Source organism: Onychostoma macrolepis, chromosome 21 (genome assembly GCF_012432095.1).
Source record: "Onychostoma macrolepis isolate SWU-2019 chromosome 21, ASM1243209v1, whole genome shotgun sequence".
NCBI lineage: Eukaryota > Metazoa > Chordata > Actinopteri > Cypriniformes > Cyprinidae > Onychostoma > Onychostoma macrolepis.
In genome coordinates this window covers 28,849,050-28,868,639 of record NC_081175.1, presented here as the reverse complement: position 1 = coordinate 28,868,639, position 19,590 = coordinate 28,849,050, and the positions used below count along the sequence as shown (strand labels likewise).

General features: G+C 35.0%; 2 protein-coding genes across 13 annotated transcripts in view; both read left to right on the top strand.

Moving 5' to 3' along the window:
• The window catches only part of add1 (adducin 1 (alpha)), a 43,852-nt gene extending 34,701 nt beyond the window's left edge, over positions 1–9,151 (top strand). For 5 of the 12 annotated variants that reach the window (XM_058758060.1, XM_058758061.1, XM_058758062.1 and 2 more), the window contains 3 exons: positions 916–1,158; positions 2,452–2,532; positions 6,621–9,151. In XM_058758060.1, coding sequence (XP_058614043.1) covers positions 916–1,158; positions 2,452–2,532; positions 6,621–6,919 — 623 coding nt within the window. In that variant the 3' untranslated portion in view covers positions 6,920–9,151. Of the gene's footprint in view, positions 1–915; positions 1,159–2,451; positions 2,533–3,586; positions 3,622–6,620 lie in introns of those variants that run through there. The other 7 variants (XM_058758067.1, XM_058758070.1, XM_058758069.1 and 4 more) reach the window with 4 other exon arrangements.
• Positions 9,152–10,321: 1,170 nt separating this feature from the next.
• Positions 10,322–13,853, top strand: LOC131528734 (E3 ubiquitin-protein ligase TRIM35-like). Its single transcript, XM_058758072.1, has 6 exons — positions 10,322–10,907; positions 11,994–12,086; positions 12,187–12,417; positions 12,508–12,530; positions 12,619–12,734; positions 13,230–13,853. The coding sequence occupies exons 1-6, from the start codon at positions 10,506–10,508 to the stop codon at positions 13,751–13,753; spliced, it is 1,389 nt and encodes a 462-aa protein (XP_058614055.1). The 5' UTR covers positions 10,322–10,505; the 3' UTR covers positions 13,754–13,853.
• The last annotated feature ends 5,737 nt before the right edge of the window (positions 13,854–19,590 follow it).

Sequence of the window (19,590 nt, the reverse complement as noted above, 5' to 3'; positions counted from 1 at the left end):
TAACTTAAAGGGTTAGTTCACCCAAAAATGAAAGTTAGCCTGTTGTTTACTCACCCTCGAGGCATCCTAGGTGTATATGACTTTCTTCTTTCAGACGAATCCAATCGGAGTTATATTAAAAATTGTCCTGGCTTTTCTAAGCTCCATCATTGCAGTAGGTGGGTGTTTCTGTTTAACAGTCCAAAACACGTCAAATAAAGCGCGCGCATCCATAATAAAATGTGCCTCACACGGCTCCAGGGGGTGAATAATGGCCTCCTGTAGTGAATCCATGCGTTTTTTTGTAAGAAAAATATCCATATTTCAAACGTAATAAACACTTTTCTCTCACTTCCGGTATCTGCCGTATATGCAGAAGTCAATTTTTTATATAACTCTGATTGGATTCATCTGAAAGAAGAAAGTCATATACACCTAGGATGCCTCGAGGGTGAGTAAACAACAGGCTAACTTTCATTTTTGGGTGAACTAACCCTTTAAGACAGAGGTCATCAAACTTGATCCTGGAGGGCCGGTGTCCTGCAGAGTTTAGCTCCAACTTGCCTCAACACACCTGCCTGGAAGTTTCAAGTATACCTAGTAAGACCTTGATTAGCTGCTTCAGGTGTGTTTGATTAGGGTTGGAGCTAAACTCTGCAGGTCACCGACCCTCCAGGGCCGAACTTGGTGACCCCTGCTTTAAGAACCTCAAACTTTTGCACAGCAATGTGTGTGTATATAATGTATTTTTATAGTGTTTTTTGGGGTGGGGTTTTTGTAATTTGAGCAATTGTATGAGCACAAGTAATTTCAGCAAAAAAAACTCGGGTGCGTAAAGATTTGCAGTGCAGTGTTTTCGATTTATTGCACATGAATCCTGTGCGGCTCAACAGTGCCCACTGCAGGTCAGGAGAGAAACTGTTGTATTGCATCTAGCACAGGTCGAGGAGTTGTCCTCGGCCCCCGAAGAAGCCCAGACTCCAGGCGTCACATCCACGCAGGAAAATGAGGATCCGCAGGCCACCGCGGCCCCTCCACCGTCCATAATCGAATCGGGCCGCTCATCGGGTCAGGACAGTCCGGCGGATGCTCCAGGATCCCCTCATAAGGAGTTTCACTCCGCTGTGCTAAAAGCTCTGGGCTGTGACGCGGAGTCTGAGCATGACGTGCCGTCTGCAGGTATCGCCTGCCCATCTGCCTGCGGAAAGCTGCTTTTTTGGGGTTTATTCTGACTTTGCTGGGCTCTTTTTCTTTCTTCTTGTCTCTCGCTATCCCTGGGTTTCGAAACTTGGTGATCCAACACGCCTGTCTGTACCCATCCCACCCTTCTCCTGGCAAACGTCCCGTCCCTGGATCTTTAAATAAAGACTGTGTAACCCTCGTCCGCTCTTGCAATCTTAATCCTGGACTGAAATCACCTGCGGGCTCTTCGCTGTCCTCTGAAGTGGGATTTGCTGCTCTTCTTGTTGGTTTTTTTTTTTAATATATTCTTGTGTTAATGAACCTCATCTGAACTGAGATTTGTGAGATCTGACAAACATTGTTTCTTGGTTCTTCAGAGGTTTTCATTTTTTACTTTATAATGCAGATGAATGTCATTTATTATATGATATAATTATATAATATGCTGTTATAATATAGTAATTTGTAAAATTGGAAAGAATCAAACTTATACTATACTACTGAGACTGTATAATTTTAGTATCATTAATAATACTACTGCAGATTTTTTAAATTAGTGTTAATTTTCTATATTATTTGTTTTCATTAATTTTAGTTACATTTTTAATATTTTCTTAAAGGATTATTAATATACCATTATGTTTTTTTATTAATATTTTGAATCTGTTTATTTTATATTCACTTTTTTCATTTCCATTTTATTTAACATTTGTTGTCGTTTTTTGTGTTTTTAGTGTCTTTTAATATACTATTTTTATTAATAGTATATTAAATGTTTTGTTTTTTATTGTTGTTTTTTTTATTTTGCTCAGTTTTACACATTTTCCATATTTACATCAGGGATGCACAATATTATCGGAACGTTTTTTGGAATCGATCGATAAAGGCTTGAAATGTAAACATCGGCAATGGCCTGACATGAAACACAATGCTGATGTGCCTTGCCGATAAGACGAATAACTCGTGTGCTCAAGGTCTGCTAGCGATAAGATCTCTACACAGGAAAGACGGTGTTGTTTCCAAACAAAAGGAGAAATATCCGTTATCAGTATCGGTATTGGTTATTGTCTAAAATAAGTGAAAAAAATATCGGTATATCAGATATCGGCAAAATCCAATATTGTGCATCCTTTATATGCATTTGACAGATTTTTTTTTTTACATCAATGAATGTAAAAAGTGCACTGATTCCATGTGGACGCAGGTATTATCCATGGTGTTTTGATGTTAGATCTCTGCATTTGAAAAGGTTTACAGACTGAACTGTAATGATGCTTGTGTTCTCTCTAGGTCAGACACCAGAGGTTGAAGAGGGGAAAGTCCCCAGCGCCACCTGCACTCCTCCCAGCTCACCTATGCGCGTAGAGGAAGGTACGTCTATCCGATCAGACGACGTCTCTCTGAGCATGAGCGGTTGATATCTGCAACATAATGCCTAATGTGTGTGTTTGTTTGTTAATTAACATTTTTGGACATTTATTGCTGTTCGTAATAACAGACCAAAGGGTATCATTGATGTTTTGTTTTTGTTCCCCTCCCCCATAATTATAAAATAGTCTGGCCTGACACTTTTACTGTGTTTTTGAACAGTTAGTGCAGTTCAGAACTTCAGACAACTGATTTAAATCCATTTTAATGCAAGATTAGTAAAAAAAATATATATATAAACAATCTTTATATTGAAAATTTGTTTTAAAGCTCAGTTAAAAATATTTAAAAAGAAAAAAAATTATTTTCATTTACCCTCTTGGTCTTTATTACTATGGATTACACCCTTCTTATTAAAACAGGAGCTGTTATATTGAGATTATAAAATAATGCTTTATAGGTAAGGATGCACCAACATTTTCACCTTTTATAACCTTGATACCGATAATTGAATTATTTTCATGAAATTAATTATCAGTAGTAGTATAATAATTTATGAACAATAGGCCATTATAAATCTTGACAATATGCCTTTTTATAACAAATAGAACAAAAAGTAAAATAAAATGATTAAATAAACATTTTTAAAAACTTTTACTTTTTTTGTTTTTGTAAAAATGTTTTTTCTGACAAACTGCATTCACTCTGCTTGTTTATCCAATACTAATATAGTCACTAGTATATCATGCAATTGTAGTCAATTAGTAGTATTTTAAGACCTCAAAAAGGTCACAATTTTATTAAATTCAGGTGTAATCCGATCTAAGAAATGTCTTCTAAATCGCCTGTCTTAAATGTTCTCATTCACCCTTCATGCTCATTTCTCTGGGGTCTTTAAGAATGGCTTGGCAACCATTCTTTACTTCTGGTGGTCTGTGTGTCTCTTTACGATTTCTGTTAATTTCTTTTTAATTTAACCCGGTGGCTGTGATTTGATCTGCATAGACATTCTCTCTCTACTTGTGCTTTTTCTTCTTCGTGGCTGCGTCACAATCAGGAGATGGAAATGCAAAAGAGTACCTGTTACCATAGTAAGTACCTCACTTCCCCCACGCCTGAGTTTGTTTTCCTGCTGCACGGCTTCACTCAGCTCACTCCTCTGCTGTCTAACTCATCTTCTGTCCTCGCTTTCCTCTGAGATTCATTTGTTGTGAGGGATGATCTGCACCGGTCCGCTCCAGTAGAGTCATACGGTTACCGCAGTAAGATGGCTTGCAAACAGCGTTTCAAATAATGTGAAACTGCATTTGTAACTCATTTTAACTTCTGTAATGTGACTGATTTTATCAAGATTTGATTGGATGTAAACCTGTTGACATTAATTCATTTTTCTTTTCCGTACTGTCACAACAATTTTTTTTTTTTTTTTTTTTTTTTTAGTATGAGCTGGAAGCTGTTAAAGTTACTGTAAAATTTTAATAAAGCAACTATTTTTCCCCCCATAAAATAACATTTTAACTTCTGTAATGTGACAGATTTTTATCCATCAGGATTTGATTGGTAAACCTGGTGAACTATAACATTATTGCTATATTACTTTTCCAAGCTGTCAAAACCATTTTTACATTTCATAGGAGGAGGAAGTTAATGAAATTGGATTAAAATTTTTAATAAAAAGCGAGCAATTGTTTTCCCTAAAATAACATTGAACTTCTAAAATTGAACTGAATTTATCCATCAAGATTTGATTGGTCGTAAACCTTTAAGACTATGACATTATTGGTTAATTTTACATTTATACACTTTTTATTTTATTTTTTACTTTTTTTTAACTCTGACAAAAACCTTTTCATAGGAGGAGGAAGTTAATAAAATATATATATATATATATATATATATATTTATATATATATATATATTTATATATATTTATTTATTTATTTATATATATTTATTTATTTATTTATTATTATTATTTTATTTTATAAAAACCATACATTTTTCCATTACATTTAATTTCTAAAATGTGACTAATTTCATCAGGATTTGTTTGGATTAGTTAGACCTGTTAGTCTATTATTATTTTATTTTTCCATCCTTTTTAGTTCATAAGAGAAGGTTATAAAATTTTAATGAAAAACATTGGCAACACTTGAAGCCTTTATGTCTAATGCATTATAAATGTATTCATATTGTGTGTTATAATACATTATATCTTTTCATAAATAATTGTAATCAAAGTTAAAATGCATTAAAATGTGCTAATTCTTTATATCTGAAATTGATTGGTTGTCATGAGTGTTAAAGTTGTAACAGGGAATAGATGCATATTATAATGCTATACTGTCATAATCATACAGTGCATTATAAGGTGTGTTACAAGGCTTAACTAATGCATTAAAATACTTATATAATGTGTATATATAAAGGCTTCGAGTAAAGTGTTACCAAACTTTTTTTTTCAATGACATAACATTGAATTGTGCATAGTAAAACCAAAAACACTTTTCCTTATTATAGATGTAATTTTATTGGTAAAACACTTGATTGATGTAATAATTAAGACGATGTTGTTCAAACTATCTGGAGTTTGGTGAGATCGTTCTAGCAACAAATCTCTCCCTAGAAACTTCTACATTTTTCCTCTTTGTAACTTGTATAACAATCACGGATCTTTAATATGCATTTTTAATGCAGTCTAGTATTGTTTCCGCAGAACAGGTAATGTATGAATTTTATGCTTCTGGTCTGGCTCTCCAGATACACAATTTTTAAAAATCTCTCTCTGTTTATGATTGTTGACGCGTGGTTTTAAAGCGTGCGGTTGGTTCATCTCTGTAGATATCAGACAGTAGTGAGCGTTATTTGTGTATGTCTTTGTTGATTGCTCCCAGTGAGAGCTGAAATGTCTCTGGAAATATAAATGTCTCATTTATGAGTGTGTTTTGCGTTTGAAGAGCTCAGATTGAATCTGTTTTGATGCTGAAGTGCATGAGCTGAATGTCTGCCAGCCCTGATGTTTCTGATGTTGCTGAAAAATGCATTTTAGGATTTGATTGGCAGAAAAATATCCAGGTTACTGTATTAAAAGATTTAATAGTCTTTAATAGTTTGCCAATAAGATGTTGATTTTTATTTAATGAACAAGTAATTGTTGTAAGATAATTTGACTGATTAACACAGTTGAGTTATCAGGTAGTGAGTAATATATTGAAAAATTATTTTAATATATATGTTATATCAATATTACATTAAATTGTTCAATTGATCAACATAACTAATATTTTAAATATTTTATCGTTGTCTTAAATTCATTTGTACTACATAAATATATTGAAATTGAGAGTATTGATAGTACTCTTGATTCTTAGGGATATTTATTTAAAGTTTGAGATGTATATAATTTAATAGTAATAATGAATTTGCATAATAATTTAATCAACACAGCTGTCAAGCAATCAAGTAGTGAGTTAAAGTATTATATTAGTGTATAATATTGAGTGAATATTAATTTCTTCACTTGTCTGCATATCTTTTTATGTACTTTTTTCTATTTGAATGGTGTCAAACTTAAGTATATTGCAATAATGATTGAAATTGTACTTTTCTTAGGAATATTTATTTAAATTGTTGTTAAAAAATAATATATGTTAAATAGTGTAATTTAATATATATTAAAATATTTTTGAGAGTCCTGTATTTTTTTTAAAGCATTAATATTTACAATTGCTTGAATCTAGATCCTAATTTTGCAAGCTAGGCACAGTTTTTCATGATCCACGCTGAAACTGGTTGTTGTGTTTGCTTAGTACTAGTTAGTTAGTAGTTAGTTTTTGTTAATTAGATACATGCATTGGGTTGCAAGTGTTTCATGCGGTGGCAATTTGATAATTAAAGCTAAAGATTGACATCTGTATTTGGACATCAGTGTAGTTTTGCAGGGATTCCAGTTTTATGGTCCGTTTCTCAGAGGTTTTCACGCTTCATGCATAAAGAGCCAATTGTTGAGTGCTGGATTTCCCCCTGGCCGGTTTGCATGTCTTGAGCTGATCTACAAACTCACCGTTATCTTTTCCCATCTTCCTCCACAGAGATACAACAGGAACAGACGTTCAAAGACGAGAGTGACTCCGCCACTTTAAGACAGACCCTCCCTGATCTGACCCCCGATGAAGCCTCCGAAGTCGCCGCCCTCCCCGCAGAAGACCCCGCCCCTGGACAGACTGACTCCGCCCCTCAGCCTGAGGGGGAGGAGCCTGTCGCCGGGGACGATGCGGCTGGTGATCACGGCAGCGACGAATCGCCCAACAAATCCCCGTCAAAGAAGAAGAAAAAGTTTCGCACCCCGTCGTTCCTAAAGAAAAACAAAAAGAAGTCTGAAACCCAGTGAGGAAGCTTTGCTCAGGCGTTCGGCAATACCTTTTCTTTAAATCGATTTGTTTTTGTACTGTGTTCACATTTAGTGTGTCGATCTTTTTATTAAAGCCTCATATTGTTTTTATTCTTTTAATAAATGCTGGCTGAAGTGCACTTTAAAGTGCAGCTCGTTAAGCATGTTCAACACGCATCTGTTTTTACAAAGAAAATCTCAATCTGAATACAATAACCACTATAATGTATTGGAAATGTATCGAATGTTATTGTTAGAGGTAAAGAATTGATGAAAGAGTTCCTCCTGGTGTTCAATTAAAATCTTTGCTCTGCTGCATGTTTATGATTTTTCAGATCACATCTATAAACATCTTTAAAAAAAAAAAAAACCTGGAGTGAAATGCCTAATATAATCATAACATCTCACAGAGTGTAAAACATGCTTATGATAATATTCTGATACAGTGCAGATATGTGTTTCGGATGGAAATTGAATGAGTTTTTGAAATGGGTGAATCTCACAAAACCTGTTTATCACACATTTCAGCCCGAAGTCGAAGCAAAGAAGTCATTTTTTGTTTTATTTAAAGAAAATGAAGCCTTTATTGTGATATTTTCATAACAAATAAGCACACTTGCCTCACAATTATCTGCTAAATACATGTTTTTAGCAGGAAATCAAGGAGAATTGGGGTCAAAATGTGTGTAATTGCTATGAAAATAATGTTGTAATGCAAAATCTCTGACTGATTTCAAACTTCATTTTCTTAATGCAAAAAAAACCTATATTTTGTTTTTGTTTTTCAATGAAATGATCATTTTGTGACATTTGTCTGTGTCTGTCTCTAAACGTCTCTTATTGTAATATACTAAACACAAACAGCTTTCCCCTTCATGTAAAGGTTGTTTCAAAACTAGCTGTGACTTTTACCCGGCAGTAATATGAATCACTTATGTTTGCTTTTGCTTTTATATATATATATATATTTAGTTATTTTTAGCTCTAGGTTGTTTAGTTTCATTCAAACACGTCAGTAAGTTGACGACACTGTTGTAAATGACACTATTGAACATGCTGTGTAGTTAATCACACAGACTCCATTATTAAAGTTTCAAACAGCCTCTGATGATGATTTATATGCGTGTTCTGGATTAGTTTGCAGACGTGTGGCGTGTTTTCATACAGATGCTCAAACATGCACTCCTCGGTGTGTGTTTATAGAAACACTGTGAAAATATTCACTCAACCATCCTGAACAACCACAAAGAAACACGCTTCGAAATTAATGTTTGAATACAGCATCTCTGAGTGAATCTCACAAAGAAATGTCCAATTCATATTTCAGCCCAAATTTAGAGGAAAAAAATGAATGTTGCATAAATTAAATAAGGATCTTATTTTGCATGCATATATAATATCCTCGGAAATAGTTGTTTATTATAATTAGCATAAATTTAGTGCAATAAATGCTATATATAGGCAATACTTGCAAAAATATGATATACTTTTTCTGTTTCAGTAATGGGATTGTTTTTATGTTTTTGGTCTGGTTCATGTTTTATCCCAAATTTAAAAGAAAAACATTAGTTTTCTATTAAAATTGTCTATTTTCAGGACCCTTAAGTTTCATACAAACTGTAATGAAAATATTTTTTCATTATGGTAAAGATATTTTGCAGGGAAGATATGCAAAAAAAATTAGGATTAATTTTCATTTTCATTCTTTTGATTTGCCGTTGAATTGTGACTTGTACGTTTCTTTACAGATTTTGTGAGATTCGTCTGTTGTTGACTAACCTGTGCAGTATACGATCAGTTCTCTTTAATATGATTGTAACAAATTGCTGTTGAGTTTAACACATAAAAAGGCAGAAAGGAGTGAAATACTAACCTAATCTTTAATTTTTGATGGTGCAAATAGCTTTTGGCTTGTACAGATATGAATTCTGGACCAATGTGAAGCCGGCAGTGCAGTTTGAGTTTGGTTTAGACACTATAGAGTCTGACTAACAGTCATAACACGAGCGTTTGCTGAAGGACTGCATGGCATTATGGGCTTCTAGCTTGTGTTGTTCGTCCTTTGCACTGTTGATCTTCTCAGCTGTTCTTCATTTTTAGTTTCTGTTGAATCTCTAAATGCTGTTCTTTTTCCCCAGAGTAATTGTATGTAATACAATTTTAAAACCACAATTCTTTTTTCATGGTACTGTTTATTTTGCCACCATGAATAAAACTCCATCTTTAAAAATCTGCTTTGATTTGATTGTTTCATTTATAAAACTGGGCCTGTATTCACAAAACATCTTAAAGGCTAAAAGTAGCTCATAACTCACCTCTTAAAGAGTATTTCACAAAGCGTTTTAGCACTAAAACTAGCTCCTAAATCTGTGAAACGTTAGGAGCAGTGAAGAGGAGTCACTAAGACTAATCACAAACTACCCTAAAATGGTTGTTATTGCCTGCAATCTGCATTGGAATGCAAACATTTTAGAACAAAAAACTTTGTCTGTAACTCTTTTCCTATCTTTAATGACATGTAAGTCTCTTTTTTTCAGTTTGTAATGTTAAACACCCCCTTTTTCTTCATTTTTTATTTTATTTTGTTATTATTGTCTATCATTTTTATGATGGTTGTATTATATTTTATTTTTTTGTATACTGTTTTTGATTATTGAGCATTAATTAAAAAAAAAAAAAATCAATATTATGCCGTTTGGGGGTTGATCTCTGTTAACCCGTGAACTGGCGTCTCTGATCTCGGATCAGTTTTTTTCAATTTCTAGACATTTTTAATGAGACATTTGTGTAATCAAAAGGATGAGTAGTAAATAGTCTCTAATTTAATGGCCTGTTTAGAGAAGCTGTCCATAAAACATCAAGCCCTGTAAATTAATATAAAATATTTTAAAAACCACATATTATACAGACACTTCATATTTAATTATATTTTATTATTTTTATTGCATTTAATGGATTATAATCTGAATAAAACATTTGCAATGGGGTTTTAAAAGTTGTTTTTATGCATGATTTGGCCTGAGTTTTTGTTGCATTTACACACTTTTGACCAGCAGGCATCACTAGTGTGTGCTGTTTCGAGGGCTTCGAAACTGGTTCACTTGATTCGAAGCTTCGAAAAGTTTTGTTTCTCCCATCACTAATATATCTCCTATCCGGCCCCAAAAGACCATAAACATTGCAGATAACATCTGAAGTAAAAATTAATTTACATACACATAACATAACTAATCCTGTGTGGCTGATTTGCTTCAAATTGGGTGATTTTAGGTCAGTGTTTTGGCGGTCGGGCCAATGATCATCTGTGTCAGTAGGGAATAGTAAGATGTCTTCACCACCTGTCTGCAGTTTAGAAGGCAATTAGCAATCCAGTCATTAGTCTATATATAGATCAGTGGACTGACTCTGGCACTCATTTGGAAACGTGGTTAGTGTGAAGCTCAGCTGGCAAAACTTTGGTGATCATTTTAATTCCTGATAATTGTGAATGTTTCTGATGCACGAGATTTTGATTTAAAACGATCTGCTGAGAGTTGACGTGATCATTGAAGTCTAACTTTGAAAACAGACTTTGAAGTAACTTGAAATGGCGTGTAGATCTTCTTTTGAGGAGGATTTGTCCTGTCCTGTGTGCTGCGACATTTTTATAAATCCTGTAGTTCTGTCCTGTAGTCACAGCATCTGTAACGATTGTGTTCAGAGGTTTTGGGGAAGTAAAAGACTTAAAGAATGTCCAGTTTGCAGAAGAAGATCTTCAAAGGAGCATCCTCCAGTAAATTTGGCTTTGAAGAACCTGTGTGAGTCCTACCAACAAAAGCTGAGCCGAAGATCTTCATTTGGAGGTGAAAGTGTCTGCGGTCTTCACAAAGAGAAGCTCAAGCTCTTCTGTCTGGATGATCAAGAGCCCGTGTGTTTGGTGTGTCGGGACTCCAGAAAACACGCAGACCACAGATTCTCTCCTGTAGATGAAGCCGTGATGGACAATAAGGTCAGACACATGGTTTTCAAAAAAAAAAATTCAGTGTTTTATTCTGACACTTTCCATTTTAAATTATATATACATTTATATAATATAATATAATATATATGGGATTCCTGTGGGTCCTTAAAGTCTTAAATTGTACAAGAAAGTCTTAATTATGATTTCAAGAGGTCTTAAATTTGGGTACAGACCAGAATTGCGAGTAGGGTATTCCTGCAATACTGTTGTTTCAGAACCAGATTTTTTTGTATATTTATTAGCAGCTCATACTATTTTTATAGTGCTTGCTATCAATTCTGTATTATTTTTAAGGAATTATGTAGTTTAATTGTATACACTTAATTGTCCTAACCAACTCCTAACCCTGAACATATCCGTTGGTAACCCTCTTTAAATATTTAACCTAATTTACTTCAATTTATTCTATATTCTGGCTTTAAATTCCGTTTCTTGGAAAGAAAGACTTGTCTGTGCGAGACTTCAGTTCATTAGCCGCAGCGCTTCACGTCTGGTGTGACCCACCGAAAGTGCAGTAAACGGTAAAACTATTTCAGTACAAATTAGTGATTTATTAGTACTTTAATAAATGTAAAATAATTTGAATACAAATACTAACTCGCAACATCCAGCAGCACAATGAACTGTTTTGCACAGCTATATAGACTAAATAGAGATTGCTGACCCCCTCAAACACTCAAGTTCATGCTCTTACATTAAAAATGTTTGAGCGACAAATTAATAGTTTCCATGGATCTACTCTTTGCATATGTTTGTTTGATGTTTGAATCAGGTCTCCTCTGTTGGAATAAATGGCACTGTCCCAAAAAATAGGGTCCTATGCAGTCCTAGAACTGCAGCCTCCGGTATTGCAGGAACATTGGGTTGTTTTTGTTCAGACCAATGCGAAAATCGGCCCATGTTTTTACCCTGCAAACACGCAGAGCTGTAAATGTCATTATAAAAATCTAAACAGTAAAATGTGTTTGTATGTTAATATAATTTAAGTTATTGTAACTAATACTTTTGACTTAAAAGGCAATGGCCCCAAAATGAAAACAGGTGTAAGAGACCGTTTTTGTTTATTCAATTCAGGAGATTCTCAAAGATGTACTGGAACACTTGGAGGAGAAGCGGAGAATATTTGAGTGTCTTAAAGAGTGTTTTAATGAAGACTATGAACTCGAGGTTGGAAATAATTATTTACTCTATTTTAGGAATGTAAACGTAAGATACTGATATAGATCTAGTTCGGCCATTATATTTTAAAATGTCTTTATAATTTCAGTTTAATGCTCAATATGCTGAGAGGCGGATTAAAGCAGAGTTTGAGGAACTTCATCAGTTTCTACGTGATGAAGAAGCTGCCAGAATAACAACACTGAGAGAAGAGGAGAAACGGAGGAGTCGGATGATGAAGCAGAAGATGGATGAGACGAGCAGACAGATTTCATCTCTCTCATGTACAATCAGAGATGTAGAGGAGCAGATGAACGCTGATGATGTTTCATTTTTGCAGGTCTCAATGAATAATGACTAAATGACATTTTCAGAGAATAAAACCAAATTCTGGTTTGCTGGCTCATTTGACTTTCTTTTTTCTTTGCAGAACTTTAACGCCACATTGCAGAGGTTTGTGTTGCATCTTTTCTCTGTGGTTCTGAACTCAAACCAGCAGTATCTCTTGACTCCTGAATGTTTTTTTTTTTTTTTTTCCCAGAGCTCGGTGTAACCTGCAAATTCCAGAACCCAATCCAGCAGTGACGATCAGTTTCTCAAATCACCTGACCAACCTGAAGCTCACTGTCTTACAGAAGATGCAGGACAATGTTGAATGTGAGTATGACGGAATATAATCCCCTTGTCCAAATACCCACACTTGCGGTCTTTGCACTTGATCACTTGAATACTTACGTGACGTATTTCCTGTGTTTGGCTCAAGTGAGGATGAAGACCACAAGTGTGTGTAGAACTTTTCATTACCTGATGGGACACGCTTATAGTGTTGTAAAAATGCAAGTTTACATAGCTTTTATTTAAAATACTTTACACGTTAACTTATCAACTTCTAAATACGTTTAATTTGTGGTGCTTCTGATTAAGTGATGAAAAGCAGTTGAAAATGTTGTACAAAATATCACCACTACTCATCTTTGCACCAATAAAATGTGCAACACTTTGTTTTTCTGCCATTTTTTATATATATATATATATAAAAATAAAAATGTGCACATTATGTAAATACAAATACTTTGTAATGTAAATGCTTATTTTGGATGTGATTTAATCGTTTAACAGCACTAATAATTATGCATCCGTTCTCTCTTTTAGCCTCATACTTCAACATCAATTCATCTCATATTCAATCTGATCTCGCTGCAATGGCGATTTCTGACAATCCAGAGGAACATAATGAATATGAGCATTTCCCGAGGGATGGAGGGAATGGTACGGAAATATTTGGGGGCCAACGGTCCAATGAAGACCTACAACAATTTCCATGGAAAGTTCATCCAGTCTGTGCGACTAATTTTTTCCCCACCCTAGTCGGCACCACAGATCCAACCCACAACCTGCCCACGTTCCGCAAAAGACTTCCTCCGTCACAGATCACCCACAGCCACATTATGACAAACTATGGACGCAAACTCGTAGCCCCCGCTCAGTCGAAATCGCTGTTTAGGTGGCAGAGTGTTCTCTCTCCACTGAAATCACATTTTGGAGCGGGGTCTCCCTCGACCCACACCACAGTTGGGGGGAATCCTCTTCAAGTGGACCTGAGGTTTTTGACGTTCAGGGGGGCCGACTTCAGTCATCAAGATATGGTGATCTGTGACAATGAAGTTCAGAAGTAAATTAGATATTTCACACAAAGATGTTTAGTCATTGCTAATTATTAATGTGTGGTTCTGTCATAAGTTTGTGGTTCTGTTTTTTTTTTTTTTTTTTTTTTAAATCTTTAAAAAATAAAGAAACTTATCAATGTCTTTGTCGTTTTTTTTTTTTTTTGTTTGTTTTTGTTTTTTTTCCCAATACGCTAGTCTTTTTACTTTTCTCGTTTTAATTTCCTGTAGCTATCGAATGTTATAGTTCATGTAGTTTTTTTTTTTTCTGATTTAAATGTATTTCTAGTATTAAGTTATGTGTGAATTGTTCACGTGATGAAGATGCAAACTACACTAATGATGGGGATTCAAACAGCAGTCTTGTGTGCATTAATCGGTACACACCTGCTGTGTTTACATTTTGACGTTCTATGAAGTAAATGCATGTTTATGCTAAACATCTTCATGATACCAGAGTTTTTTTTAGTGTTGCGGTGTGTGTGTATATATATATATATATATACACCATCTGAAAGCTTTTCAGTGATCATTTATGCAACAAATTCACGAAACGGCAAAAATGTAGGTAACAAAAACAATCAAACTGCTGTTTTGGCCGTTGTAATGAACTTTCCCTGTCTTAACTGTGCCCTTTTTGTTGTCTGATTATTAGTTGATTTACCCCACCTATCCTCCTCCATTATCCTCATTTGATTCCCTATTTCTTTTTTTTCTCCCTGTGTTTTCAATCTAATGCCAGATTGTTTAATGTTCCTATGTTGCCTGATTGTGTCCTGCATGCTTCAGTCCTGTGTTCGGTGTTTCCCCTGCCATCTCTTATAAGGGAATAGTGTCAGGGTTCGGTCACTTTGGTGAGTGTATTCTTAGTTTGGTGACAGAACCCGGACACCCATGTATCATCTCGTATTTGTGAGAGCGTGTGTCTTTGAGTTCTCAGTCCATATGCGATCACGTCATTGTGACACTACTGTCTGGTTAGTTTTGGATCAGAATTAGCTTTATAAACCAAGCGTGCGCAGACACAAGGAATTTGTTGTGGTTTTCTTAAAGTGCTCTGGTATATACTCATGTATATATCATACACATATCTGACATGAGAACAGAAAATGTTAAGACTTCAGTGTATGAATCTGGAAAAGAAGATATATGTACAGATTTATGCGTTATTTACTTTGTACATTATGTAATATGATGCTAATGAATTTTAATAATTGATATTGACACATAGATGCAAACTCCTCAACTTTCAAAATATTCAAAGAAAGTTCACAATATTGAATTGAGGGTGGGTGTTTATTTGAATTTATCTGAATTTTATTTATTTTTTTGCAAGTAATGTTTGACAATGAAATGCAGACTGTTAAAGTACAATGACAATAAGAACAATTAACTTGGTGCAAGGGATTTAGAGTAGGCTATTAACAAAGTAAACATGTAGGCCTAACATTAAAAAAAGGTCCGTGTAATGCATGTTAAAGCAGTGTTTACAAGCGCAGCGTCAGAAAGTGAGTTGAGCCCGGTCTCATTAAAATACGTATAAATATTACGCCAAAAAACCCTGACAACTCGTGGTATTGATACGCAAAAATGGACTTTGGCGTGTCTATGCTACGCGCGTTTTTGGCGTGCATATGATACCCATCTACACCACAACCCTAATCCTACCCATCGCGTAGCATAGACACGCCACAGTCCATTGCGTATCAAAAACACGAGTTTTCGTTTTTATTTGGCGTACTATTTATACGTATTTTCATGAGATGCATTCAGTCTGTATCCAACCCTTATGAAGACCTGAGAAGAGATGATGCCAACCCCCCAGAAGACCTCAGATGATGCTAACCCTGGAACAACATATATAACTACCAAATTTAGCTTAATCGCAACAGCAAAGTTTAATTGCAACATATAATCATTGCAGTTAATAGTGTTGTTCACCGTCTGTTCGATTATGTAATTTGTAACTTAACTGCATGATTCTTATACTGTACATTTCTGCCATAGTCACCACTAATAACCTACTCCTAAATATAATGTAAAAACGTAATATTTTCTGTAAAGCTGCTTTGCAGCAATTGGTATTGTGGAAAGCACTATAGAAATAAAGTTCAATTGAATTGATATTTTTTAAAGGCAAGTTCAGCCTGTAATAGAGCAACTAACCAGCTTTCTCATGCACTCTTTCATTTTTTCTTGTCTCTTGATAAAGAAAAAAAAATCTGCAATCGGTATCAGAATCAGCCCATTTACTTGTAAAAAAAACTGGCAATTGTGCCATGATAATGACTGGTGCATGCCTAGTTTTTGCAGATAGCCTATACTGGTTTCCTGAAACTGACCGTTGACTGACTATAAAGAGTAAGTCAAGAGCGAGTGAGTACACTGCTCCACTTAAACTGGTATACACAGTAGGTATTTTGAATGTCCGTGTATATGGATAGTGTCCAACTGAACCCATTCTGATTGTAGTGGTGGGCCACATGGACCAAAAATGCCAGGGTTGATTTTTTTTTTTTTTTAACACTTAGCTTTTTGCATCCCTGTTGATGGGTGTAGTAAATGCAGACATGTTTTTCCTCTTTAATTGTTTAGAACCGAACCAAAAACAAATACTCAAGAATGTAAAGTTGTGTTTGAATAATTTCATTATTTATTCTGACTTACTTTTTTAAGATAAAATAAGATTTATGATTATGATTCAAAACATTCTTCTAAATTGTATTGTAGAAAGTGTATCAGCAGAGTGGCTGGAGTCAATATAACATGGAGCCATTGAGGTGATTTCTGGGTGTCACACGTTTGAGATCATCTCATTGCAACTCCCCACCTCCATAAAAATTCCCTCTACTATCTCTGTAATATATCAAATAAATAAGGCAACCCCCAAAAGGAAACATTAATGAATAAAACGGATGTAAGTCACTAATTTTGTGCTGATTTCTTTCAGGAGAAACTCGAAGCAGAACTGAAGACCTTGCAGGAGAAACTGAGAAAATCTGAGAATTTTAAACAAAAAATTTATCAAGCTGATGAAATTAATTAGGTTTGAAATAAACAGTGTGATTTAAGCTATTTAGACACAGAGGAGCAGATGAAAGCTGAAGATGATTCATTCCTGCAGGTGTCAATGAGTTTCATTATTCTGCAATCAATGCAGTGAATGTCATTGTCAGAGATTACAACCAAATTCACTTACGCTGATTTTTTTTCTTTTTCATTACAGAATGTTAAGAGCATATTGCAAAGGTTTGTGTTTTTATTTCCAATGTGGATGATAAATCTTGGCCTTGCCTCCTGGAATATGATCATATGAAATGTCTTCTGACATGGTTGCTTAAGAAATGAAAAGCTACTTGTTTATAAAATAACTTTCTATACACACACACACACATATGTGACCCTGGACCACAAAAACAGTCTTAAGTGTAAATTTTTCGAAATTGAGATTCATACATCATCCGAAAGCTGAATAAATAATCTTTCCATTGATGTATGGTTTGTTATGATAGGACAATATTTGGCTGAGATACAACTATTTGATAATCTGGAATCTGAGGGTGCAAAAAAATCTAAATATTGAGAAAATCACCTTTAAAGTTGTCTAAATGAAGTTCTTAGCAATGCATATTACTAATCAAAAAATAGGTTTTGATATATTTACAGTAAGACATTTACACAATATCTTCATGGAACATGATCTTTACTTAATATCCTAATGATTTTTGGCATAAAAAAGAAATCGATCATTTTGACCCATACAATGTATTTTTGGGTATTGCTACAAATATACCCCAGCGACTTAAGACTGCTTTTGTGGTCCAGGGTCCAAAAATTTGTCCTCCACTATCCATAATAATAATATATGTGAAATAAAAGAGGCAAAATCTGAAACTATTTTTCTGTCGATTTCTTCCAGGAGAAACTCCAGGATTAACTGAACCACTTACAGGAGAAACTGATCAAATTTGAGGATTTTAAACAGAATTTGGATAAATCTGCTAAACATAATAATAATAATAATAATAATAATTCCTTACATTTATATAGCGCTTTTCAAGGCACTCAAAGCGCTTTACATTGTGTGTGTGTGTGTGGGGGGGGGGGTCTCCTCATCCACCACCAGTGTGCAGCATCCACCATAGTGCGCCAGAACGCCCATCACACACCAGCTTATTGGTGGAGAGGAGACCAAGTAATTGAAGCCAATCAGCAGATATGGGGATTGTTAGGAGGCCATGATGGTCAGAGGCCAATGGGTGAATTTGGCCAGGATGCCGAGGTCGCACCTCTACTCTTTTCGAAAGACATCCTGGGATTTTTAATGACCACAGAGAGTCAGGACCTCGGTTTAACGTCTCATCCGAAGGACGGTGCTTATATATTAAGGTTTGATTAAGGTTATATTAAGGTGCAAATATTAAGGTTTGATATAATGAAGTTTATATATTTTTTATGTTTATATATATATATATATATATATATATATATACATATTTTCCCCTTGATATGGACCTAGTTTAAGCATATTTTTCTGTGAACTCAGGCTCAATGCACAGAGAAGCAGCGGAGTGCATTCAGATCGTTTAATGCACAGCTAGCCGTTGATTATCCTGTTTATGCCATGGTCATTTACCAGCATTCACACACACCAATGTTCATAGGAAGCGCATTAATATAGAACGTGATTAAACTGACCTGGAACTACCTGCAGTTCAACGAATTTAATCAACACCTGCCAGCCAATCAGAATCCAGTATTCAGACAGACCATGGCATAAAGCGGTATGTTCTTATTTTTACCAGCTTCTGCGAGCGTGTATGGCGTCTGGCTTCAGTACCTCACTGTGACTTCAGGTAAGATTTGTATTTAATTAACGTTATTTATCTGTACCAGCCATGTTTTTGACAGATGCATTGGCAGAAAAAAATTAAATAAAATTAGTTAACATTAACATTCTTTTATTTGCAACATGAAGTGTATTTATTTCTGATTTCCTGAACAATTTGGCTTCATTGTAATGAGGTTAATGATCTTTGAAAAACCATGATTATGAACATACAGTTACTTTGTCTTGAGCTGATCAGCAAACTGTGGTAGTGTTGGTTGATTGGTGTTTATATTTTATAACTTTATTTTCTAATATATATATTTCTCATTACAGATAAGAACAAAGATTAAATTGTAAGAAGGGTTGCTTATAAGAGCATACAGTACATCTGAAACTGCTGAGGCTGGGAAGGTTTTTGACTATATTTCTGACCAGGTACATTGTTCTGTCATTCTTAAATAGAAAACAAATCATCAATCATCATTTGCTTTTTTTGTGCATGTGAAAAATATTAACATTTGTTGTTTTTCAGATCAGCTGCTATAGAAGACAAACTGAAATCTGAGTGTAGAGACAAGCAAAGGAATAGTAAGTATATTTTAATATCGTATCTCCTCTGTTATAGAGATTTTTGAATCAGGCCTAATAGAGGAGGATTCGGTCAATCTTGAAAGAAAAACGTTAACAATGTGTCCATTCCAGGTAGCTAATTTGTGCTTCTTTCAGTCATTCATGTAAAAATCTGTTATCTAATTTTGTTTCTGTTTTGTTTTTTTTCTAAAGCTGCAAGACACTACTGACTAGGCTGTGTCCAGGTCTCCGGAACCTGCGACGACGCTCAGCTCCATCGGCCCTTAGTCTGCGGCTTCGGATCCACCAGCTCTGTCTCCATCGGTCGGCCCCCAGATGTCGGCAGCCACACCATCTACATCTTGGCTCCTCCCTCCCTCGACTCCAGCACTGGGATGCTCTGGGTCTGTGCCATGTGCCAAACACATCTAAGCCGCCAGGGCATCAT